This window comes from Pleurodeles waltl, chromosome 5 (genome assembly GCF_031143425.1).
Source record: "Pleurodeles waltl isolate 20211129_DDA chromosome 5, aPleWal1.hap1.20221129, whole genome shotgun sequence".
NCBI classification, from domain to species: Eukaryota; Metazoa; Chordata; class Amphibia; order Caudata; family Salamandridae; genus Pleurodeles; species Pleurodeles waltl.
The window spans coordinates 1,767,629,218-1,767,655,086 of record NC_090444.1 but is presented as its reverse complement, the minus strand read 5'-3'; the positions used below and the strand labels follow the sequence as shown (position 1 = coordinate 1,767,655,086).

Below are 25,869 nucleotides of genomic sequence, written 5' to 3'. Positions count from 1 at the left end.
GCAGAGTCTTGCGGACTGGAGGAGGGCAGAGTCTTGCGGACTGGAGGAGGGCAGAGTCTTGCGGACTGGAGGAGGGCAGAGTCTTGCGGACTGGAGGAGGGCAGAGTCTTGCGGACTGGAGGAGGGCAGAGTCTTTCGGACTGGAGGAGGGCAGAGTCTTTCGGACTGGAGGAGGGCAGAGTCTTTCGGACTGGAGGAGGGCAGAGTCTTTCGGACTGGAGGAGGGCAGAGTCTTTCGGACTGGAGGAGGGCAGAGTCTTTCGGACTGGAGGAGGGCAGAGTCTTTCGGACTGGAGGAGGGCAGAGTCTTTCGGACTGGAGGAGGGCAGAGTCTTTCGGACTGGAGGAGGGCAGAGTCTTTTGGACTGGAGGAGGGCAGAGTCTTTTGGACTGGAGGAGGGCAGAGTCTTTTGGACTGGAGGAGGGCAGATTCTTTTGGATTTGGGTTTGTTTTTTACTAGAGTGGGGTGAATTGAAGTGGGGCAGATTAGATATGGTTTGTTTGGGAGGATTGTAGTGGGGTGCGTTGGAGTGGATTGAATTGGGGTAGGTAGTTTGAATTGGGGTGAGTGGTTTGATGCATGCATGGTAAAGTGGTGTGGATAGGGATGGATTGTAGTGGGGCGTATTAGAGTGGGTGGATTGGGGTGTACTGCACAAATATGTATTAAAGCATTTCATAGATTAAACATAAGGAAACCATGTCGCTTGAATACGTTATGTTTTAAAAAGAGGGCTCAAGAGCAAAAACTGAAGAAAACCTGAGCGGAAAGCAAGAAATGACAAATTGGCAAAATAAAAGAAAGTTACCTTTAAAAAATAAAACTTTTCAAGTTTGTTTGCAGAGCAAGTTTTTGCCAGTCACAAGACTGCTGTTTGCAGGGTACTAGAAGTTAAAAAGAACAAAATAGTACCTCGATCACATCAGGAGCAGCGGATGGGCACTAATTAAGTTGAATCAATCAGTGCTTGATCCCTGCTCCACACCGAGGAACGGAAATTATGCCATGCCTGCATTGACGAGGCTGTGAAGAAGAGTGCCACTGGACATGGTGAGTGACAGGTGGGCTTCAAGCCCTTTCACTGCAGTCTCGCAAGGGAGACACATGCGCTTGTGCATGAACTCGCAGGCTCGACACTAAAAAGGAAGTTTGGGTGCTCAACATTAACTTATCTTGAAAATGGGTTGACAGAAAGAGTAGCTGCATAGCAGACGTTATGGCAATGAAAAAGACAGTCCCTTATGTCAGAAGTCTCAAAGGACAACCGTGTGGCGGGTTGAAAGGGATGTACATATCAGGAAAGTGGGGACTAGATTCAAGTCCCACAGACTTAACACAAAAATGGCACAGACTGGAACGAATATTGGAAACCTTTTAAAAAATCACATCACAAGAGGTGATTTGAATAACGATCAGACATCTACAAAAAAAAAAAAAAAAACACACAAAATATGTAGCCCTTAAATTACCCAAAGCAAATCCTTGCTGGGCTAATGAGAAAAACAACAAAACAAAACTTCAGACAATTTTGCTTGTAATGGGTCAATTTGTCAGGTACAATGCCAATCCACAACTTTATCGTAATGGCTGGCGTACACTAATTTTATGGAGGGACATCTTGCTGCCAAGATGACATCATGAGAGAAGACTAAGGAGGTCAACTACTGCTGTTCAATCTCCAAGCTTGGAGATGTAGATAGCGCATGCCTGAGTGCAGAACCCTCCCCTGCTGTTGCGACATAAGATCCTTCCGAAGTGGCTACTTGATTGGAGGACAGATGCTCACACCCAGGAGTTTCGGATACCACACACTCCTGTCCCAATCCAGTCAGGGAGGGCTTGACCCAGTCATTCCTAATCCTCAGAAGAGGCAGTGACAGGCAGGCACACATGAGTCCTGAGCTCCATGCTAGATGGAGAGGGTCTTTGAGACAGAGCAAAAAAAAAAAGAAGTTCTCAGCAGTGGTGAAACTATCGAGCCACGGTTCTCCCCACTGCTGGAATACTTCTTGTGCCACCTTTGGGTGCAGCTGCCATTCGTGATCAACCAAGCAGCTGTAGCAGAGTTTGGATGCCCTGATGTTTAAAGATCTTGCCTGGTGATTTACCACTAGAGAAACTGCTCTGAGTTCCAACCACTTCCAGAGGAGCAGAGCCTTCTTTACAGGGGCCAAAACACCACCCTGCTTGTTGCAGGACCACATGGCTGTGGTGGTGTCCGGGAGCACTCACAGCAGCTTTCATCTGATGATAGGTAGGAAGACCTTCAACACTTTACAAATCGCCCTCAACTCCAATAGCTAGATGTGGAGTTAAGTCTTTGTCGGAGACGAGAGACCTCTGATCACCACTACTCCCAGATGTCTCTAACCTAGTAGTAATGCATCTGTCACCACCATCAGCTTTCAGTGGAGGGTAGGGAGAGGAGCCTGCCACGGACCCAATTGCCACACTGCAGATCTTTTGCATCTTCTTTTAGATCGGGATATAGTTTGTCCATCAGATTATCCCGATACACTGTCCACCGGGATTTGAGGTCCACCAGGTATGCTTGGCCAGCAGGGAGCAATGTGAACTGAAATTCTCCTGGCACACTGAACTGAATGTAGTGTCTGTGGATCTACAGGATAGGGATATGTAAACAACAGGGCTGCAAGTCCTACGCCACCACCCAGCCTCGGGGTCTAGGGCAGACAGGACGTGGGATAGTGTGAGCAATTTGTTCTTCTGCAGGAAGGCATTGAGAGGGTGAACATATAAAATAGGATGAAGGCCTCTTTTTGTGGGCATAAGGAAACAGCAAGTCTAACACCCGGTTCCTACTCTCGAGGCCAGAAACCTGTGGCTCTATTGAGTAAAAGGGCCTGCGTTTCCTACTGAAGATGTTGGAGCCATTCTGATGTTGGGGGGTACGGCAGGGTAGGTAAAAAATGGGAGGGTGTAGCCCTGAAATAAAATTAGGAGGACCCACTGGTCTGAAGTAATAGCCAGTCACCTTTGAAGTAATAATTATATCATGCTTCTAACAGGGAGGGAGAAGAGGGGGGGAGGTGACCGCAAGGACACACTAAAGCAGTTTTGCAGCTGCCTGAGGGGTAGGGGATTGAGATGCATGTGGTCACTGCTGTCCTGAGTGTTGTCTCTGAGAACCAAGGTCCCGTCCACAAAGTGGTGAAAGGCCTGCTGGGCTGGTGAATGAAAAATGAAAAACCTCTACAGTATGCACAGCTAAATTGCTGGTGGAATTGTCTTGTGAGAGCAGAAAGGCCTTAGGAACGTGCTGTGCTTTGCTCTAAATGATTAACTCCAAGGCAGAGAGTGCTTTCTCACTGAAATGACAGGCTCAAACAGCCACTGTGTCCCAAAGGGCATGTGGGTAGTGACTCGGGAGAAAGGTGTCATCCACAGACTTCAGGGCTACGTTTGTGGAGGAGAAAAACCACCTTCCAAAGGTTTAAATCCTTTATGATCCGCCATCAGGCAGAATTGTAAGAAAAACATTCCTATTGATTTTACTTGTGGATGCCTATAGCACCAGGCTCTCCGGGGACAGTGCTGAGGAAGAAAGCCTGAGTTCCATGGTGTGTGACCAAGTGCCCAAAAGTGTATCCGTATGGACCTCTTTAAAAGTTAACAGGGGCTATGTGGGAGGCTGGCCAGATTTAATGACTTCTGTTAATACAATACTCTGCACTTCAATGATGGGGATCTTTAAATCAAAAACCTCTTCTGCATTTCTCATAACAGCAGCAAAAGAAGCTCCTCCCTCTTTGGCAATACCAGTATCTGGGGGACGTATCCAGCCTACTGGCATCCTGAATTCCCTCACACCAGTTTTACTCATTTTGGAGAACATGATTGCCCCCATAACCGTAGTTCTCCTTGTCAGAGTCAGTGCCGAAAAGACTGTTTGGCCCATGCAATGTATTAAGGGCAAAGTACTGCATTGCATAGTGGTTGCGAGCTGCTTGGAGCCAGGCACAAACTTGTTGACGGCATGGGAATGCGTTGGATCCAAAGTCAGCTCTACAGCCGGTGCTAAACCAGATGCTGGTGGAAAGGGTACAGACTGCCCTGAGGGTGGACCAGCAGACGGAAGTCTGCCTGAAGGCCCCTGCAGATCCTTGGGGCCCAAAGGCATGCCAGAGAAAGCCAGTAATGGGCCAAATATACACAGCATGGCCTCTATGAAGACCTCTACTTGCTAAGATGTCACACACAGACCTGGAAATTCAAGGTGGACTGGGACCAAACTCTGAATCTGCTCTGATGGAGATCAGGAGTGAGACCAGGAGGCATATATTGACACCATTCTGCCCTCTCCTGAGTTTAACAATGGCAGGAAGGGGCAGATTCTCACTACTACTTCTTAGGCTTCTTCTATGACTTACCCGAAGACGTCAATTGAGACTCATCAGTAGCAGCAATGGGACCTTCCTTTCTTCTGAGCCATCTTTTTGTGTTTGGTGAAGTAAGCTTTGGCCTCAGGGTTATGTAGACTGGGAGGTAATGTCCAGTAAAACTTTTTTGCATAGTACCCTATACAATTGCACCATATGTGCCCAACCCAACAATGTCTTTAAAGGTAAGCCTCATAACTCAAGCGTGAGTATCAGTGTGCACCAAATTGTTCACTAAATTCAATATTTTTTTTTTTTACCACCGCCATTTACTGTGAAAAAACGAAGGCAGTGTCATACCACTCAATCCATAAAAAATAAAAAATATAAAAATGTAATTACCTTCAGTAAGGATATTTCTGCTTGGTAAATCTGCTCCCTTCAAGCTCTCCCCCCCTTCCTCCCTCCCCCCACCACCCACCCGCCCTCAATGATTGCAAAGTGCCGCCAGCTGGTGCCACACCGCTGAAGTTGAAACTCTGCATCTGAATATTAGATTCCAACTAACAGTGACATCAGCTCCTGAATTTTTCGCCATTCATCATGGAATTCATAGAGTGATTGAGAGAACACCAAATACAGTACACTACACAGTTGCATTCCTTGGCATCTTATTAAGAATGGCACAAGCTCAACAGGGAAGACAAGTGGCGATGAATCTACAAGAAAACTATGTATCAATCAAATATTGTTACCTAAAGTAGGTATCATTTTCTTCTGGTACACCTTCTGCAGAGTCTTCAATTTATGACTCCGTCCCAAAGCTCCCTGGGAGGTGGGCCCAAGTAATGCTAAATAACCAAGGAAATCATGCAACAGCTTGGGCAAAGTATCTGCGAGTGCATGCCTGAGTTGTGAGGCAGTAGTTGTTGGAGAACTATGCAACTTTTACCAAGTAGATAATAGCAACTGGAAACCTCAGGAAAAAGCCTCGGAGCACCCATGGCTCTAAAAGAATGAGTGTGAAAGTCTCTCAAAGGGTCGTTTTTCAGACATGGCGGAGTAGGATTTGATACAGAGGATAAGCCAGTGACAAGTGGTGTTTGTTCATTGCCTTGGCCATCTAGACTCCACTGACCTTGAAAAGAGCTGAGCATCCAATCTGATCAGTCAAGAGTAGTCACTATATTAGGACACCCCATTCCTTTGGTCCAGACCATGTAGTTGTTATATCTCCTTGGTTGGATGAAGAGGAGAGAAGAAAGCTGGAGGAGTGATACACAATGGGGCATAAGAAAGGCCAAACTACCTTGAGTAAGAAGGAAAGAAGGATTGGCAGGCAGGAAGAAGGTAAATACTTGAACTAATAAAGAGTAGATCATCTCTGCTCATACCCGATAAAGGCAACATTTACTGTCTTTTCACATCCAGTTAGCAACAACGCTACAAACAGTGCATCTGCTAGGAAAGTGAGCTTCAGGTTCTGTGTACAGACGAACTGTACAGTTTTCCACTGCCGTAAAGGGTCATTAAAGTATCACCTTTCTTTTCTCACAAAAGAAATTTCTGATTTTTACCTTAATCAACTTACTTCCAATTTCCAACATGTCTGGCAGAGAGGTCATTATATACTAGACTGAAGAGACTAATGAGGTCAAATACCTCTTTCAATTCTGCTGCTTTATTAACTGGTTCCTGCTTCTAAACAGACCATAGTCAGATGGTTATTTTCTGTACCATCACCGATTATGTGAAAACGGATAGATCCTTATCTGTTAAGCCTAGCACCCACTCAATAAGGAGGAAGGCAGTAGCCATGAGAAATGTTTCCATTCTGCTACTTGGAAATCGGTCCAAACTTTTGCTAACCATTACTGTCTGGATTCTAATTCCAGTTGAATTCTTACCCTAAAAAAGTATTTGTGTTTAAAGGGTGAAGGGAGGATTATTCCTTGTTCACAGAAAATGACCACCACCTAATGTGGTCGCCCTAGGGGTACACATGTATTCCCCTATCGCCTGACAGGAACCATCACCAGACATTTTGTTATCTCTTGGTGCTGCCTTTAGACTAAAGAGTATTGGTTTAAATTGATAATGGAAGCCTTCTATTACAAACCTGAGTTATTCTGCTGAAATAAATGCAAATGACAGTTCTTAGCACACCATTCTCAAATGGAGTTATTTTATCCACCTCAGAAACCAGAACAGCTAAGACGACCGTGTTAAGGTTCAAAGCTGTAACATGATTATCATACATACCTCACCAGCACGTGCTCAACTCATGGTAATTCTTGCCAGCAATCCACATTCTTATGAAATCATATGATGCTGACACTATATACAACACTAACAAGCACGGCATGTTTCTGCTTTTGGTGGCTCTTAAAATGTCCTCTGTGGGATACTCTGAGGTAGGAAACCCTCCCCCAGACCTTTAAGTCGGCTTCTTTGCACACACTGGCTTGCTCATGTCGGCTATGGTGATGAATCTTTCCTGAATAAGTGTCCTATAAGATCATCATGACAGAAAGGACACTCTCCTCCAATGTCACAGTATGGACGAGTATATACTCCGTTTCCAGAAGAGGAGTATTTGACAGAGTCTAGGTGATGATAGAAAATGCTCAGAGTCAAACAAAATTACAGCAATACTGGAAAACGACTTTAAATTGGAAAAACACCTAGTGAAATAAACAGTTAGCAACTTCGGATTTTCTTTTCCTCATCAGAAAATAGTCCAATGATCAGGGATCCGAATGACAGGAAGAGAAGGTGGGATACTAGTGTTGCTTGCAGTCTCTTTACAATAGTATGTAAACATCTTCCAAACAGAAAAGGTGTACAAAAAGGTAAATTACATAAACTGCAGTAAAAGTTTTATGCCTCATTCATCTCCATATTTTATTTCCGCTTTGAGCTTTTTTCACTGGCATAATACACTGCTTGTGGTTCCTGTATGGGGGTCGCCACCTCTCCTTCAGGTCTCTTCACCCGCGAAACAAAACCCAGGCTATGTTTGTGACCCACTGCTCTCCAGGGATGACCTGTCAGCACCTTAATGTCTTGCTTGTACCCAGAGCCTTTTTTCTTTTTCTTTTTAATTCCCCATCCCCCTCTATCCTTAATCGGCTTTCCATTGTATGTTTTCCCCCCAGTTACCCCTACAGGCATCACTGCAGCTGACAGCACTTGTGCAGTTAGTGAAGTCCGAGTTTCCACTGAAAGGGACTTTTTTTGTTTTCTTAACTCTGGTACCATTCAATGTATCTGCACGAAAAAAATCAAATAAAGTCCATCCACTTTGAGCCACATAGCACGTTTGGAGCAGATCAGTCAAAAGGAGGTGACAAGGAAATGGAGGTGTGTGGCTCAGAAAAGTGATTTTCTCATTTTTCTTCCTGGATGCAGAAACAATGGCTGCAAAAGAAGTACTCTAAACTAGGATTGAAAGGAGAACTGTATTGAAGTAAGTGCCTTTGCATGGTTTAAGGTAAATGCTTTCAGTAGTTTAAGATATTAGTGTCTAAAATGCGTTTCCATTTTGTGATGACGGTTAAAAGGTAAGTGTGTGGAAAAAGTACTTTTGATTTGCCTATAACTGTAGCACCATTTAACGGATTTGCATTAAATCTGGGAGACGCTTAGTGTATTTAGCCTACAATTTCTTCAATTAAAAAAATGTGAAGATTCGTCGGGGCGCACATCTAAAAAGGGGGAATCAAAAAAATGCTCATGTGCTGATAACTGACTTAAGTGGATTTTAGGTTTTATTTTGGTACAGTTACTTCACTTTTAACTAGAGTTAACCATAATGTTACTTTGACCTTTGTTTTGTTTCTGCAAAATAATATATATTTGTAGGAAAGGACCCTTTTTGACACTGTCACCCCCACTTTTTACCTGGTAATTGATGCAATTTTGACTGAAGGTGCACTCGGTTCCTGTTAACCAGGGGCCCAGTGCCAGATCTTTCCCAAAAGCTGTTCAATTGTTTCCCAATTGTCCATACCTTTGCCACCCCTGAAAGTCCCTAGTAAAAGGTACCCCTGGTACCTAGGGCATGGGTACCGAAGAAGGGTTCCCCCACCCTCAGGAACTCCTCACCTATCACAGGCAGACTGCATGCAGCTAAAAGTGAAAACACAACATGGCACACAGCCTGTGTGCCATGTCCCTTAACACTGCATGCAATATATGCAAGTCACAACAGGCCTTACAGTCCTAAGGCAGGGTGCATTATAGTACATGTGAGGACATATCTGCATGAGCAAATACGTCCCTGCTAGGTCTTCGTCGATTTGCAGACATAGTGAGTGAACAGGGATGCCATTTTAAGTGCACGTTTTGGGCATTGGTCAGTAGGAGTTCCCCAGCAACATGATATCTTTACTGAAAATAGGAATGTTTGGTATCAAATATCTCCTATTAATAAACCATCACTGATTCCAGAGATGGCGTTCTTGATACATGCACCCAGAGAGCACCTTGGAGGTGCCCCCTGAAAACCTACCATCTACCTGTGTGCTGCCTAACTAGTTCCAACCAGCCTGCCAGAACCAGATACATTTACGACCCCCCTCCATCCCACCCTCAGTAGAGAGCCTTTGGTACCGGGCAGAGACAAAGCCTACTATGGCAGGGGTGTTAGCACCACTGCACCCGAGCATCCCAGCAGTGCCAGTGTGGTTCCCAGCCTCTCCAGAGAGGAATTCCATTGTGGGCCTCTCCACTGCGACCGTCAAGCCGGAGGAGCCTGCAGCCTCTTTCCGCAGAACCCCCCTTCAACTTCGATCCGCTTGGGTAATGGAAACCAGATGGTCCACTGCACCTCTGCACTCGGACGCCCCAGACCAAGGAGAAGAGGACCACTGGTGTTCCCTGTGTCCCCTAAGCTCGTGAGACTTGAGCCCTCCTGTTGGTTCGGCCAGACTGGTAGCCCAGTCCACGTCTGCAACCTGTGGGCCCCACTCCCTGCGACCAACCCTGGTGAAGGACACCAGACAATCCAAGTACCCTCTGCACCCAGACCGAGAAGAAGAGGACCACTGATGTCCCTACATCCCGAGCATCACAAGAACTGAACCCACTTGCAGGTTCACCCTGACTGGGTCCCCAGTCCTAACCTGCAGGCTCTTTTCAACCAGACCGATACCTATTGACTAACACTGGGCACCGAACGCTGTACTGCACCTGGCCATCCCAGGCCGCCCGGTGTGACCTGTTGGTGTGGCCGTGGAACTTGCCGTATACCTACCTTAGGTGCAGGAGATTGGCCCTGTAAGTCGCTGTTCTCAATCTGTATGCAGTCTTTGTTTTTTCTCCATAGGATAACATTGCAGCTTTCAACTGCACTGTCAACTTTTCTAAATTGTAAAAGATTTCTCTTATAAAATGTACTTACCTGATCGCATGGATTTTGGTGTAAAAACATATATAAAGATACTTATTTTTTTTAAATGGTGTGGATCTCCTTATTGAGCCATGTGTCATTTGACTGTGTGCATATTTGTAGATGTCTAACACGCCTTGCTGATTAACCTGAGGCTGCTCGACCACACTCTTTAGCTATCTGCCCTCTGTTTAGGACCCTTGAAAATCCAGTGAGCATGAACTGCCAAACATTCAATAGTGACTGAAAATTCCTGACTCCACAACACATGAAAATGAGATTTGGGGCAGTAAAATATGTTTATTATTCCTACAGTAATATTCTTAATTACTATTTCATTACTCCAAAGACGGAGCATCTTTTTCAAAAGATAGTAAAAAAACGGTGTTACACAGGAGAAAGGGAAGATCAAATGGAGTGCATCCCTCAGTTTAATAATTTATTTCAAATTATTTTTTATTGGTACATTCCAGGTGCAACCATCTACTTATGGCCAGATTATTAACCCCCTCGTTATTTAGCCTACAATTTGTACAAGCTTTCTGAATAAGACAGTTGTGATGAGGCAGGGCAGGACCTTGAAAACGTTAATTTCTCATTCATACTTCAACTTGGCGTTTACTAGTTTAAGAATTTCGTGATCCACTCAAGTTCTAAAATAGATGCTCTTTCTGGTCATTGATAAAATTAAGATTTGCAAGGTAAAACCAACCTGCCTGTATTCATTGGACCAGTGACATTCTTTGCCCCAAAATTAAGTGTTTACCATTTTAACAGCTTGAAATGACATCAGGAACCATAAGGTTTTATGGACTGTGTACTGCAGGCCCTTGCTTACTTTTGCTACCATAAGAGTCTTCTCCTATCCCTCAAATATTACTACTGGGTGACCTCTCATATCCGGTGACATACACTGATTGATTTCAGTGGTATTCTTTCACTAGGTAGAATTATCCTGTCTAGATTCAATAAATCCATGGACCATTTTAAATAGTGACTGAAAGGTCCTAGTGTTAGACCCCAGCCAGAATAAAAAGGAAGCATTCTCATTTCGTTCTGCCACATGAACGTTTCAGTTCGATTCGGTCCAGGAATTTCTTCTTTCAACATGTGCATATTACTTAGTAATCACATCTATTTTACAAGCCAGGTTTCCTGTTCGTTCCGCCTTTGGAATTACCCTTTTGTTCAGTTTGTTTTGAGACACAAAATGGTTTCTAAAACTCAATATGATGTTTTTTTCTGGGTTAGGAGCAGATTAAGCCTTCCTGGGATGGACACTCCTCTTTGCCATTAGTATTTGTCTCATTCACCCCACACTATTCTCCCAACAATAAACACCTGGGATAAAAAATACAGCTACCATAACAAAACAGTACAAGGTCCTAGTTGAAACCTTAGCATTCATACTAACTTGAGCCAATTGAAGTGTCACCGTTAAATATTCATCTCTTGTATGTCCATGCTGGGTCCCTAGTATTGAGAACCTAGGGACAGTCTGGTCCAGGAGGTGTGTCCACACATTACAAATGTTTAACTCAACCAATTTGTAGTATAGAATTCTTACCTGGAGATGACAGGCGATTTGCTGCCATTTATTGTGTTTGTTCTATCCCAAGGCTTTCTTGTGGGTTCTAAAGACAAAAGAAAAGGCAACCTCATAAATTAGAAAAACTAAACTGGTGTTATTTAAAATCTTTGTGAGAAAATGATGTATGCTTAATACTAAGACATTACTATCCTTAGTAATTAGTTGTCTGAAGTTATACAGCAAGTATTTATCTGCTTAAATTAAAAGCACATTTCTAGGTTTTTAACCGTATTTCCTATAACCGAAATAATCAGATTTAAAATACTTGTATTGCATCTTTCATTGAAAACAAATTTAATGTTACAACACTCCTGCGGTAAGTTACTTACATTATCAATCAGTGATATGGTATGAGTTAGTAGAAATAATCAGTCTGGAGTCAGTGTTGACAAGAAATAAGTGGAGGCTTAGGCTGTGTGCCGGTCAGCACTGGAAAGTGGGGTTCTTCTAGTTCAGCAGGAAAACAAAGGGCCAGGAGTGGCTGTGGGGTTAAGTAGGTGACTTATCAGCCCACAGGATGGAAAGGGGCTTAACAAGAATACTGCTCTTGAACAATGCCTGGAGGGTGACTGGCCTGTTGCTGGTCCTCACTGAGGAGAAGTATGTCAGACCTGTGATATAGCATTGGGCTGTCATACAGTTACTAGATCGTCTTAACCGACAAAACCTTGCTAGACTGGCAGATTCTAGTTCGATGCTTCCAGGATGTTCACCTGAACTTCAGATCCTAGGACTTGAGCCACAACTGCCGCCAGACAGGAGTTAATGTTTCTGGCACTCATTTTCATGAAGTGATGCATATAGAATATGTACTTGCCTGTAATACCATTTCTCCTTCAAAAAGAATCTAGACAGAAAGCCTCCTTGCTGAACTGTCTTACCCACACACAGGATACTAGAGCACTTTTAAAGATATATATTTTTTACGCTTTGCTAGAAAAGACATCTCATTTAAACAATTTAGTAGCCTGTTATAGGCCTATATAGGGCCATTTGTTTATTTTCTTGAAAATCCCACACCCAATTTAAGGTAAAAATTAAAGTGACAAGAAGCCTTTCAAACACCCTTTTAAAGGCATATGAAGGGATTAATCACGGCAATGTAGCCGAGTAGCTGCTGTCGAGTAAGACTGGAAAACTGGGATTACAGGTAAGTAACAACCCGTTCCACTTCAGAGGATCTATGGTGATAATCCTAAGCAGTGAACAGAACTGAAGCCCATCCCTACTAAGGATGGAGAAAAGAAAAATGGAAAAAAAAAATAAGCAAGGAGGTTCCTACCAGATACCTGCCTTCCCTTGGGCATAAGCTATAATAGCTCAATAAAACAAATTCTTTGTAAATGTACGCACAGATCTTCAAGGTATCTTCCTTACAAATCTCAGCAAAGGGACTGCTCCTCAATAATATGGTAGTAGTAACTTTACCTCAAGGTGAATGAGCTTTTGGTTTACCAAACAGTCTTATTATCTATTTCACAACATATCATATGCAAGACAAACTAGAAATGGATTGCTTTGAAGAATCTAAGCCTGTTTGTAACAGACCATAGTTGGCAAGAGAATGTTTGGGGCTTGTCACATTTTTGGTATACTTTAAATAATTTAAGTATTTTAATGCAATCTAGTGCATGGAGATATCCTTTAGCCAGGGAAGTCACATTCTTAAAGAAAGCAGGTAAAGAATTGAACTCAGAAAATACTTTAGGAAGGAGCCATGGGTGTGTTTGCATGACCACTTTGTTCTTGTGGAACACTGTATATGGTGCATACAAACAAAGCTTGAATTTTATTTACAGGCAGAGAGGCGAGCCACAAGGAAAGTTACTTTCCGTAACAGATATTTAGGGAACCTTTGTGAACTTGTTCCAAGGACTAATGAGCCTCGACAAAACAATGGTCAACCTCCCACGGAAGATAACTTTTTCTCACTGGAGGAAAACTTTTTAATTTCCATTAACGGAATTCTGAAATGAGATCCATGAAGGACATGTTCTATTATCAGTAATAGCTGGAAGATGTACCTTCAGAAGAGAACTGCAAACAAATCTAGACCTCAACCATTATTCCTAGATGAAATCCAACATCTATTTAGGGATTTAAGTACACTTACTCCTCATGTAAACCAGGAGTTTCTGGAGGAAGCTTATACAGACAGCAGCGCACACTTGACATTCATGACGTACACTGGATGAGTTATCCAAACTCAAGATGGAGTAGATGTGCGGGTCAGGTGCGTCAAACTGATAGCAAGACATGCATGGGTTGAAGCTTAACCTTTGCGGCATACACTACATGGTCTTAATGAAGGGGCAGAAGGGAAAGAAAAGCAAAAAGATACATTTGAAGAAAAAAAAAACCAAAGACTTGAGGATGGACCACGTGCATAACTGAGTGGTAGAGAAGCAGATTCCAAACCAAACAGTGTCAGAATAAAGGGAACTTGTGACGACACACATACATGCAAAGGTGGGCACCGTGAAGGGCATCCTCTTACATACTGCATATGTATGGCTTTATCAGTGGCAAAAGTTCTATATTCTTACATTAAAGACGAATAGCACTCTGTACCCCTGCAAAAAGGTGATATCGATACCACCGCTTGAGGATGGAAAGGAATACTTATTCTGCAACCTTCACTGATGATCACCCTGCATACTAAATGTAATCTTCCTTCAGACTATACGTAGGACTATTTAATAGCTTTATGTTCATCCTCTGCTGCACTTACCAGGTGTGCTTGTCGTGGAGGATTTGGAAGTGGATGGCTCGGATTCTTCCTATTGAAATCAAATTTAAAACAAATATTAGCTTCAGAATAAGTTGAAGAGTTGACTAATAGTTATGCAGCTGTCTTGAGTAGTCTTCCTCTAGTATGTTATTGCATTTTAGTCTGTCACCCAACACTGACATTTTTAACCCTACAGAAATTTTCCACATTTGTTTCATCACTTCAACTACTATGAACAATTATAATCCAAACAGGCTTTCCTGTCCTGTAAATGATACTCATCCACAGATCCATTCTTTGACATCAGTATCTATTATCCCAAACAACCTATATTTATGCTATAATGCTATTTTGCCAATCCAGGACCTAAATAACTTCTAATGAACTTTCAATATATGTTTAAAAGCTCTAGAGACCTCACAAAAAGTAAAAAATTCTGCTTAGGGGTTTTAACGAATATATGTAAAACGCTGTTTTAAATTACTTCTGTATGCAATACACAGAACATTTAAACTCAATTTAGTCTTCTCTAATCTGATACAAAAATGTACACATCTAAAATCCAAATCAAAAGCCAAGTGGTCATCAACATCACATGATCTTTTGCTTCCAACTTACTGTTTTGTCTTCTTTCTGTCCAAATTCTGTTGATCCCTTATCAGCAATTCGTCTCCTATGAACAAACCATAAGGTTTACCACTTTAGATTACATTTCATAAGTGTACTGCATTTGACTAAATAGTTACTTTGGAGTTTTCCTAATGCAGGGAAATCATTTCCAATGGCTCTTCCTTAGAAGCCTGCACACCTGCCCCCATTTTTTTTGTTTCCTTGAGACTGGAACTGAAATGCAAGTGTTGAAGGTCACTGAAAATATTTCTTTGAAGTGAAGGAACATAATGTAAGAGCTAATCAATGAGAATTGTGCTGAAAAGAACTAAAATGTACCAGGTTAACAACCTACTGAGATGGTTTTAAGGTGGCAGTGACGTCAAAAACATTGTGTTCTTGCAAAGGGACAGTACAGAACTTGCCAGATATAGTCCCGTTTTCACAGTCCTTGCACCTATTAGTAAAAGTGCAGGTGTTTGGACAAAGATGTGGCCTGCAGCATATTATGAAATCTTGTGCACAAATACCTTGACTACGAAAAACACCTACCTCCTGGCCAGCAGGGCGCTCATTTCCTCCATCAAACCACTCCCACCCAAGGGGAGAGGTCCATTTCCTCGACTTGTTTCCGTTTTGTTTGCAGTTGAACTTGGGGCTGTGGCACTTCCTCCACCTTGGCTAGAAGACTCTTCACTCTTTAGTAATGAAAGTAAAGGGCAGAAGAAGTTTTAGCTACTAATTATTTAACAAAAGGTATCATGACTTGTTAATTCTTGAAGTGCTGGGGCAAGATATCTTGCAGCTATTTAGCCTCTAAACAGACAATATGTATTGCTATTGGATTTATATTAAGCTTACTACTCCTGACGAGGTGTTGAAGCACTTTACAGCAAGTAGTACGGTATTCCAGAACCCAAGGTTAGTGGCTATTTCCCGTGATTATTGTTGGTTATCATGATTAGCCATGCTCTCTCAAGAAACATTTGAATGCATTTATTCAATTTACTTCGAGATATATTTATACCAGTTAGGTATGATTAGTGAGGGCTATTTGGTTTCAGGAGAACGGCTGGTGAGATAGATAAACTGGGGAGATTACGTAATATTAGATTACATGCATAGGGTTTTGAAGAGGAGAGGTTATGATCTATGAAATGAGGTATCAGCCAAGTATAGAATTACAATAAAAAGGATTGAGGCAAGCAAGCATGAGAGTGAGTAGACTATATTCAGAAATAGAATGTATGAAGAAGAGGAAAGTATGAAGCAGGTCACTCTACATAAATAAAGTACGTCAAGGCCAGTTTTCCATGTGGGTTTAGGAGTATAGTGGGAGAAATCCTTCTGAGATATCATGCAATCAGAGATTGTAAGCTGTAGAAAGAAACACCATTATATAGAGTGCTCCATATCTTGCTTAACAGCTTAAACCGGATTTATAGAGTACACCATTAAATTATGGGCACTAGACTGGTGTGTGCTAAGCCTAAGACAGCTCTTTTAAACAGGCTGGAGTATCCCAACTTTGCTGCACAGTCTGTATGATGCACATGGGAAGTTGGCACAGAAAAAAAGGAAAGGTCTCATCTGAAGATCTTCCCTTACTATTATGTAAATTAAAGATACTTTCACCCACACACTTAAAATTAGTTATTTAGCATTGGCTGAGGCCAACTTGCCAATGGGCACTCAGATTTATGCCCCGTTAGACTTGCTCGCCCAAGCTAGTTTCACCATCGATGGGTTCAACGCATGCAATAACAAAGTTGAGCGGGAGCTGTAAGCTTAAGCAGTTATGAGAGGATCATCATTTTCATTATGTCAATCCTCCCCTGTACAGGTACTGGTAGTTTGTTCCATTTATCTACCATGTGTCTATTTTGTCTATACATACCCCACAATTAGCGCAATTTAATATACCTGTGTCTCAGTGGTATTGTATGACCAGTGACATAACTTGTTCCTCGTTACAGATCAATGGGTATTCCAATGTAATGCTTTGGTGGACTGTCAGCAGGACCATTACGGACATATCTAAGTTGATCATTAACCTGACCACCTCCTGCACTGTAATATTTCCCCTATCATTTTCAGAGCATGTGACGGCTCTCCGACCAGTAGAAGTATGTCATTAGCATGGAATGACAAGCGTATTCTACGTCTCCCAACTTAATGCCCCCTTCTCCATAGTATTCTCGCAAGATGTTCGCCAGGGGCTCCATCGCCAAGGTGAACAGTATCGGGGACAGTGGACAGCCCAGCAGCAGTCCTCGCTTCATAGTTATTACATCAAACAGTGCCCCATTTACTATTATCCTGACTGTTGGTTAGTTATATTTCACGCTGGCCCATTTTACCAGATCTCCTCCCAATACTATCCTTTCCAGTGTGGTGAAAAGGAAGGGCCATTCAACAGAGTTAGAGGCCCTGGCTGCGTCTAGCAACACTACAGCAGCTTTGGTGTCTGGATTAATTTGGTGCATGATGGCGAACAAATTCACAGGTTGTCCTCCATAGACCTTCCAGAAAAAAAATCCAGATTGGTCCAGCAGTACTATTTTATGCAGTAAGGCCACAACTCTTGATGCTACTATTTTAGCTAGTAACTTCTTGCCCACATTTATTAATGATAGTGGGAGCTATGACATCTTGCTGCTGGTTTGCCTGGCTACAGAAGAGTAGTCACCACCTCTTCCCTGGTAGGCATCCCATAGCCAGAGCCTCTTCAAATACCACCCAGCAAGGCTGGAGTTAGCTCTTCAAAATATTCTTTGGAGAGCTCTTACATGAGGCTGTTGCTGCCAGTTTTATTAAAATGTAATGCTCTAATAGCGCATCAGCCTTACATGAGGGTAATCAGCAGGCACGGGGTCAGCTCAGCACTCAACCCAGGCCAAGGCAGTGCGTCCTAAACACTGATTAGTATCCGTAGCACTATGGGACCCTCTGGACTTATACAACTTAGTGTAGTATCTGGTAAATTCTGAAACTTGGTACAGTCCTCTGCTTCGATAGACACCCAGTGGATGCTGCCCATCTTACTCTGGTGAGCCTGGCAAGTGCTTGTCCCAGACCATCACCCTTACCAGAGGTTCTAACCACTGAATATTTGCTAAAAAGTTCAACTCCCTGTCAGTCGCATTTCTATATTCCTGTATATTAGTATGCAAATCGTGCAGAGTATCTGGGGTATTTGTAGTCTTTGGAGCTCATCCTCCAGTCTGGCCAAGGTGCGTCTGATCGATTTTAGTATGCCATGTCACTTAGCCAGGCATTCACGCCCATTACAGCTATATAAGCATCCCACAGCATCCCACCCACCGAGCCTGTGTTCTCTTTTAAGTAGTCTACAATGACTTGCCTGAACTGATCCCTGAATGCAGTGTAGTCACCATGTTCTGTGTATCAGTGTTTGATTTGGCTATGTCAGTGCCAGCACAACCGGAGAATGGGTCTGAGAACATGTGTGCTGATTGTTTTACGTCTGATACCCAGCCTTTAATATTGGTCTAGCCCAGCCAGTAACCCAGCCTCAATGCCGAGCCAGTGGCTGTGTAACATGTATAGTTCCTCACCCCTGGGTAGCGCAGCCCAGAGAACCAACATGCCATGGTATTGCATGAGATCATGAACTGCCTCCGTGTCCTCCCCCTATCTCCAGTGCTGCAGTCCACAGCAAAACTAAAGAGTCAAACTGCTGTGCTTTGGTAAAAAGTTGTGAGAAGAAATAAAGGTTGTCATAGTTAGGGCCATAGGAGTTTATTATTGTCACTTTACTCCTGTATAATAGCTTATCGACCAGCTGGTGGCTGTATGGCAATTCCTTACAAATAAATATCGCTCTGCCCCTGGTGTAGGCAGAGTACGAAGTGAAGAACGTATGTGAACTTCAGTTTGTGGCTACAAATGCTTGTGAGCACTAATCAGGTGTGTTGCCTGTAAGCATAGTATGTCAATGGCATTACGAGTGGCATTTGTCATTATTTGGCAAGTCTTTGGAGGTTATGTAGGCCCACAGACATCCCAAGATAGCAATTTAACCCCCTGTCCTTCAGCAGTCTGACTTATCACCATATATACGATACGAGTGTGACAACTTCATATATGGTTCTTGCTGATGACTTGCTGATCACAGCAATAGGAACAGTGACCTAGATATTCCAATCACCATCAACACTGAACTTCAACTTTCCAGTTGATCATCCCATTCCCCTTTGAATAAAGCGGAACCTGAAAAACACAAAACCGTTGTAGTAAGGTCTCAAATCAGGCAGCCACAGATAGTGGTAGATGGCTAGGGATAGTTCTGCGTGTTCTTTACTGCCCTGGAACCAATAATGGGTATAAGGAGCCCCCCAAACCCCCCCCCCTCAACATCCCCCCTACGCTGCCCAGGGATCCTGCAAATTGCCACCTGCTAGGCCCCACATTTGTGCGGAGCAATGTGGCTCTTAGTGTATCATGGTGCCCTATAGCCAAAGCACCCGGAATCTGTGCGTTTGACGTCAATACAGTTCGTCGTCTCTTATTTACCTTAAGGTGGAGTGGACCTCATCACCTCCGCAGTTCCACTGTTAAATGTATAAGCAACTTGTGCCCATCACATAAATCACAGGGATGTGCAGTACTTAATAGCAACAGTTTTGGGTCTTGCTCCCAGGGATACAGAAATGGTGGTTTTCAGCATCACTTATTTGACATCACTCAGGGTGGAACATATAGTTGTCTCCGTGGTCGTACTCCTTCAGGCATGTTTGTTGTGTCAGTGTTTGTTCAGGAACTCCGCTACTGCTTGTGGCTCAATAAACACCTGCTCTTTCTTCACCCATGTAAACTGCAACCCTGCAAGGTACATCATAGAGTAGCGTAGGTCTACAGCTCTGAGTTTTTTCTGATTAACTTACAGTGTGCCCTCTGTACTGCCAACACTGAAGTCTGGGTAGATCAATATCTTACTGACATTGTATCCCAGGTCTACTTTTTCTGTAGCCAGTTATAAAATTCTAACTCAGTCCCAGCAACATAGTAATGTGGCTATGAAGGGTCTTGCAAGAGCTCCAGGTGTTGGGTGTGGGGCAAGCGATCGATGTGCCAGTTCCACCATGTAGATGAGGAACATATTCTCCCTGCCAAATAGAGAGGCCAACATGGTTTCTATGAAATATATCATCCACCCTGTTTCCGTTGTCTCTGGGATTCACATGACTCTCACGTGACTCCTTCGGGATCAGGTTTCCAAGTCCTCGTTTCGAACTTTAAGGCTCTCAAATACACTTGCCATCTCTTTCTGAGCCCTGGGACGCTGTTGTTCAACTGCAGCAAGCAGACTCATATGTTTGTCAGGTCTCTCATCCAATCTAATCGGTTTGTTAGGGTGGTCACTTTCCCATCTATTGACGCTAAGTTATTTGCGCATAGCAGCAGCTACTGAGTGTTTAGCTCCTCAGTCTCGATCATGGGCCCTTCCACAGCACGAGTGGCTACTTCCTCTGAGCTCTTATCCTGCACCCTGGCACTTTTCTTGGCCTCATGATTGTCTTCAGTCTACCTTACCCATAATAGTGGTAGGTAGCTTGAAACAACTTCAATGCAGCAGGGTCAAGTTGCAGCCTCACTCTGGTGGTGCAATTTCTATCATGGGCCCCTGCACAGGCCTCTCGTTGGGTCTTATGGGCGGTGGCTGCTTCACTGTTACGCAATGCGCTTGGCATTCTTGTGTAGATAGGCTCCCCCTAGGGCCTGCGAAAGGGCAAATGGGGAGTCAGGCCGCCAATGTGGCTGTGTTCGGAAGTGCCAGGGTGCATGTGGGCAATTGCTGTGCGCAGTGGGCTAGTTGTGCTGTGGGTTTATCATGATGCAAACGTTTTCTCAACAGCCAATCACAAGACCCAAAGGCCTCATATGCATTGTGGCGGCACCTGAGAGGGGGTGGGGGCGTGAGGTTCAGCTCACATCTGAGGGAGGCCGTGATGGTCCTGTCGGGGACTTAACAGTGCCCTGCTGCGGCTTCATCCCTGCTCCGGAGCACTTTAGCTTTCAGGCAGATGGGACATCCAGATGAAAGAAGGGCTTGAATAGCAGTTATGAAGTCATTTTCTCATGGAAATGTTTCACTTTCTTCAGCAGAGACAACTGTTAACTGGCAGGTTTATTTTCTGGGGGAGTTCATGTCAATGAGCCAGGTTTGAGCTTGTATATTTAGAAGTCATACAGGCTTTATTCAGATTAGGTAGTCCTTGGCTAAAATGGTTTATCCAGTTCAGTTCAAAATACTTTATTTGGCTTGTTTGGGCCATAAAGGTCACAAACACTCACAAATATTAAAAACAGAATAAAATACACCAGTAAACAAACTTAATATCTAGAGCGTATTTTCAAAGCACTTATAATAGCATGAATAACCATTTCATTGCCCAACTGGTGCAAATATGCAAAAGCAACAACATGCGAGTTAAAACCTGATGCCTGCAAAACAGGAGAAGGAACGGTCTTCTTTGAAGAGTGCAAAAAGTGTAAAACAATATAAAGTGCATTGTGCTCTGTTCTGCAGGAATTTCACAGTGGCAAGGAGGAAGAGGTGGAAACAATGTGCCTTTACGAGGGAAAGCCACCAGAAAATGAATTGTTTGGAGATGAAACCTTGTCAATAAAAATCTGTCTCTCTCCTTAGCGATAATCTGCAAATAAAGGGCCTGGCGCGCTGGGAAACTATCGGGGGTTATCACTGTATCGTTCTGCAAAATATTGACCCAAGTCCCACAGTTATGTTGTATAAAAGATCCTCAATTTGTTTAGAAGAAACAGAAAATAAACTATCGGGGTTATGATGAAAAGCGGGACCTACCAAGGCTCTCAAAACTTGTTTTCATGTACCTCAGCCAGGGGATGGCTGAACATGTGTCCAGAGTCATGCAATCCGCAGTTATGGTTCTACACAGCTGCGCTTCCCGGTTACTCCGCATCCTGTGCCATGACGACAGTGGCTGCAGCCTAATAACATCAACTATGCTGGCTAACCCGACGTCGCCATGACAACAGCGCAGAAGTGGACTCAAACTTATTCTCAATCATCTGTAGGGCTCTACAGTTAGCTAACCCCTCAAACTCTCGCCCCACATGGAGCCCCGGGCACACATTTACTTTTAAAAATGCAGAGAATATCCCTCACCGGCTTATGGCCCAGCCACTTAGAAAAACTAAAAATGACCGTTCAAACTGCATGGTTCTCGCATGTATTAAAAACTTCCAATGAAGACCAATATCGAAAGGAATGCCCAAATAAGTAAAATGGGGGATTTTCATGATCACCACCAAGTAAAAAGTTTTTGGTTTTTGACAGTTTGGGGACACTTCATCACAAAGGACTTGGTACAATTACTTCTCAGCCGTAAGCTCTCCATACATTTATTAAAAAGCATCTAAAAGAAGCTGCAATGCGTTTACAGTTCGTGCAACGAGAATAGCATTGTCTGGAGAAAGGACCGGAATGTCCCAGGAATCCAACTTGCGGGTGTCTCTTCCTGAACTCAACAGGTAATCACCCAAAGAATTAGTATAAATAAGGAAAAGAAATGGGGCCAAGACGCAGCTTTGCCTCACCCGCATGGGTGACGAACTGCTCTGTGAGATCCCCCCTTCTACTATAACGCACTTGGGTTGTGGTGTGACCATGAGGCCTGCACAAAAAGGAGACAATGGCACTGTCAATCCCCCAGCTCAAGCATAACAGACTAGTGCTTTGAACGGTCCATCATGTCTAAAGCACAGGTTAAGTCCATTAATGCGAGATGGACAACACCTTTCTTGGCCTTGGTGTACTTTTGAATAATTAGACGTTTAGGCCCTGTTTAACAGTTCCCAGGCCTGGGTGGCAGCCAAACTGTAAATCTGCGAGGCCCTGGATCTCTTTAGCCCAGCTTTCCAGTTTAGACAGTAGGACTCTGCCTAAGATCTTAACTGTACTGTCTAATAAAGATAAAGGGTGGTAGTGTGGTAAACTCTTATCTCCTTTCTTGAATATGGGAATGATGATATCCTCCTTCCAAATTTTTTAGCTAAAGGTCCAGTTATTGCACAATGGATAACACTGAGCAGTACAGGGGCCCAAAACTCAAGAAAAGATTTAAAAATATCTGGTGGGGTTCTATCGGGCCCGGGGTTTGCCCGAGGGGCAGCTCTTCATAGCTAAAACATCGGAGACTGTAATGGACCTACAACGTGCTGGACTCGCGCTCACTTCACAAGCAATTTCCTTTTCAGAGCCTGGAAGAGAAGAGGACGTTTTGGAACCAAAGACTTTAGAAAACAGAGTCACCCAGTCACTACTAGGGATGACAATCGACTTTAGGCACTACCTCACCTCTAGGAAGTCCCGCGGGCATTTTCTTTTTTAATGCAAGTTTTAGAAGCTTAACCAGTTTATCTGCCAAGTAACTAATTATTCTTGCATACGCTGCTGCGGCTTCCGGGAGGGGTCTTCTTGCAGGAGTGCGTCTATGTCTGAGCGATTATGCGACACCAGGCCACTAAGCAAGGCTTGCTCGTCAGCCTTCTCCCATTTAACACTTAACATTCAGGCCTTTATTACTTATGTAGGCAATCTGAGGCTGAGAAATAATATGGTTCTCCCCGTCTCCCTGATGGAGTTTAGACTGAGGTCGACTACGAGTGGTTTATGGTTCCTCAAACATAAGGCCTTAACTTTACACCTCAACTGCCAGTAGGAGCGTCCTTGACATCAGCACATGGTCAATAAATGAATGAATTGTGGCCCATGAATGTAGGAAATTTTGACCAACCCGGCTGAACATAATCTAAAAGTAATATCAAATTGTGTGCAAGCATCCTATTCAGTGAGTCCACATGTGAAAAAGGGTGATTAAACTCGTCACAAATACCACACAAAGAAGCTTCACCATGAACACAAATTTCAGTGTTAAAATCACCCATCCAAACGATAACCACCTCTTTTCTACAGTATTCAATGTTTTGTGCAGAGAGGCTTCCAAGTCATCCACTGCGCAAGTCTCTGTGAGGTCAAAGATGCCATAATAAACGTTCACCAAACCCAAATCAAAAGGCTTCTGTAAACAATAACATGACAAAAAGAGGAAATAGCTTTCTCTTGCACAGAACAACCCGCCAGGGGAATCGAAACAAAAGTTACAATGCCCCCTTGACTTGACCAACAACAGAAGGAGTGACAGGGACATGGTAAGTGACATACCCATTAATGTGCAGAGTATCCATTAACCAGGTCACTTGACAACAAATAATATGATAGCGATACACTAAGTTTAACCATTCTGCGGAGTCTTGTTTAGTGCGAAGTCCGGCAACATTCCACAAGCTTATACTCAAAGTGAAGTCTGCACTTGAGGTTCACAGGTAAGGATTAAGGGAGAAGAGCAATTAGGGAAGACCAGAGGGCTCTTTCTTATTAGACAGTCAGTCTAATTGCACCAGGGACAGCAAGATGTCAAACCTATTAGAAAGAGGAAGTAAAAAAAATAAAAAATCATAATGGAGGTCTCCGGGTTATGCCTTACTACAGGCAAACAGGAACTGTAGCCCCGCCAATCCAAAATCTTATGTGCCCAAGGAGAATAAAATAAACCCAGCTGGCAAACTTAGACACTCCCCAACAAATCCAGAAGGTGTAAAAGTCACCAAAGCATGGACAACACTAGAGGTTCTAAAGTTAACTATCACACAATCATCATACATGGTTTTAGGCAGAGGGCCTATCCATGAGACCCTTCTTGTAGGGATTAGTCTTGCGAGATTGCCCAAACTGGTCAAGTCGCTTCCCATTCAGTGCAGAACTTTCTCAGTGTAGCATGTGTTTCCAACTGCGTAGGATTGACTTTAGGGACATCGGTCAACACAATAATATACGGTATGTATTCTGGCAGGATGTGTGGGCAGGGTAAGGGGGTATCATTACTTTGTCCCACACAGATTCCCCACCATAATGCCCTTTGCAAAGGTAGGGGGCTTCCCAGGCTTCCCTATGCCTGCTGATTGATTGATAGAGCTGTTACAAGAGTTTAGAGGCAGGGATCACTATGCACCCTTAGATTTCCACTAACCAGGTTCCCTTGTTGAACTTTATGTGTAATATTCTGAGTGGACATGCAACATGAACTCAAATGGGGAGTGGCATGAGGTCGTGCCTCCTCTCTTGTTCCTTGGACCAATGGCTGGGAAACTACAGCAGACGGAGTTGGCATGAAATGGCCATCATGATAAGTCCTTTCCAGCCCTAGGGAGGCAAGCTTCTTAAGCTGCATTTCAATTATATCGAACTGTTCCAGTATAGGTTTTAACCCACTGTTCAGAGCAGGAAAAAGGGCATCCTCCACACGAACCAATCCATACTGTCTCAGGCCTCTTTCTTTTCCCCCTGCACCCTTGGCTTGTGGATTGGACATAACTTCTGGCACTAAAGGCACTGGAGCACGTTGAGGCTGGGGTGAGGCATCAAAGTCGAATATTGCATTATCCTGCTTGGTGGGGGCTGGAGGGGGGTTGGGATGTGTGTTAGGTAGACAAAGATTCAGATCTTCCCACCGGAGATGCAGGACAGGCTGAAAGTGCTTCTTGCTGAGCTTGTTCAGCTAACAATCTGCTTACTAATTGAGTTGATGGCACGGGTGAAAAATGCATCCATAGTCAACAAGGTCACACCCAAGGCAGATGCTGGAGTACAGTTGCGGGCTTTATGCTTCCCTATATTGCCAAAATGAGCCAACCAAATGAATGAAGAGTAGTGGACCAAAAAAAAAAGGGCACGACAAAAAATAGAATTTAAGGAGTACAAGTCTCTAAGCAAAATGTAGGTAGAGTCAGCAGCTCTGGCAGCCCAAGTTATCCCCGTTTCCGGCCTGGTCTCTTCCAGCTGAGGACAGTCACAGATGGGCCCACTCTTTGCCCGGGCACATCCTGCACATGTACGGCGCACTGGGACCCGTACACAAACTTAAAGCGCCTCCAGACATGCTTTAAATGCTGGGGCAGCCCTCCTGCCGCTTGTGGAGTCCAGTCCCCCCAGGCTGGCAGACAACAGGACATTTATCCACAATGGATGCATGTACCACCTTGAGACAACGCTAACACAAACCTAACCAGCATATTTGATGAAAAAACATTCACTTCCTAGGAGCCTTTCTGCACTATTGAAAGAATATAGGTTTATGGGT

At 43.7% G+C, this 25,869-nt stretch overlaps 1 protein-coding gene across 6 annotated transcripts in view; it reads right to left on the bottom strand.

The window, feature by feature from the left end:
• The window catches only part of ENAH (ENAH actin regulator), a 490,360-nt gene that overhangs the window by 58,837 nt on the left and 405,654 nt on the right, over window positions 1-25,869 (bottom strand). For all 6 annotated transcript variants that reach the window (XM_069236196.1, XM_069236193.1, XM_069236192.1 and 3 more), the window contains 4 exons: window positions 15,218-15,363; window positions 14,675-14,729; window positions 14,057-14,105; window positions 11,302-11,368 (listed from right to left, as the gene is read on the bottom strand). In XM_069236196.1, the coding sequence (XP_069092297.1) occupies window positions 11,302-11,368; window positions 14,057-14,105; window positions 14,675-14,729; window positions 15,218-15,363 (317 nt within the window). The remainder of the gene's footprint in view (window positions 1-11,301; window positions 11,369-14,056; window positions 14,106-14,674; window positions 14,730-15,217; window positions 15,364-25,869) is intronic.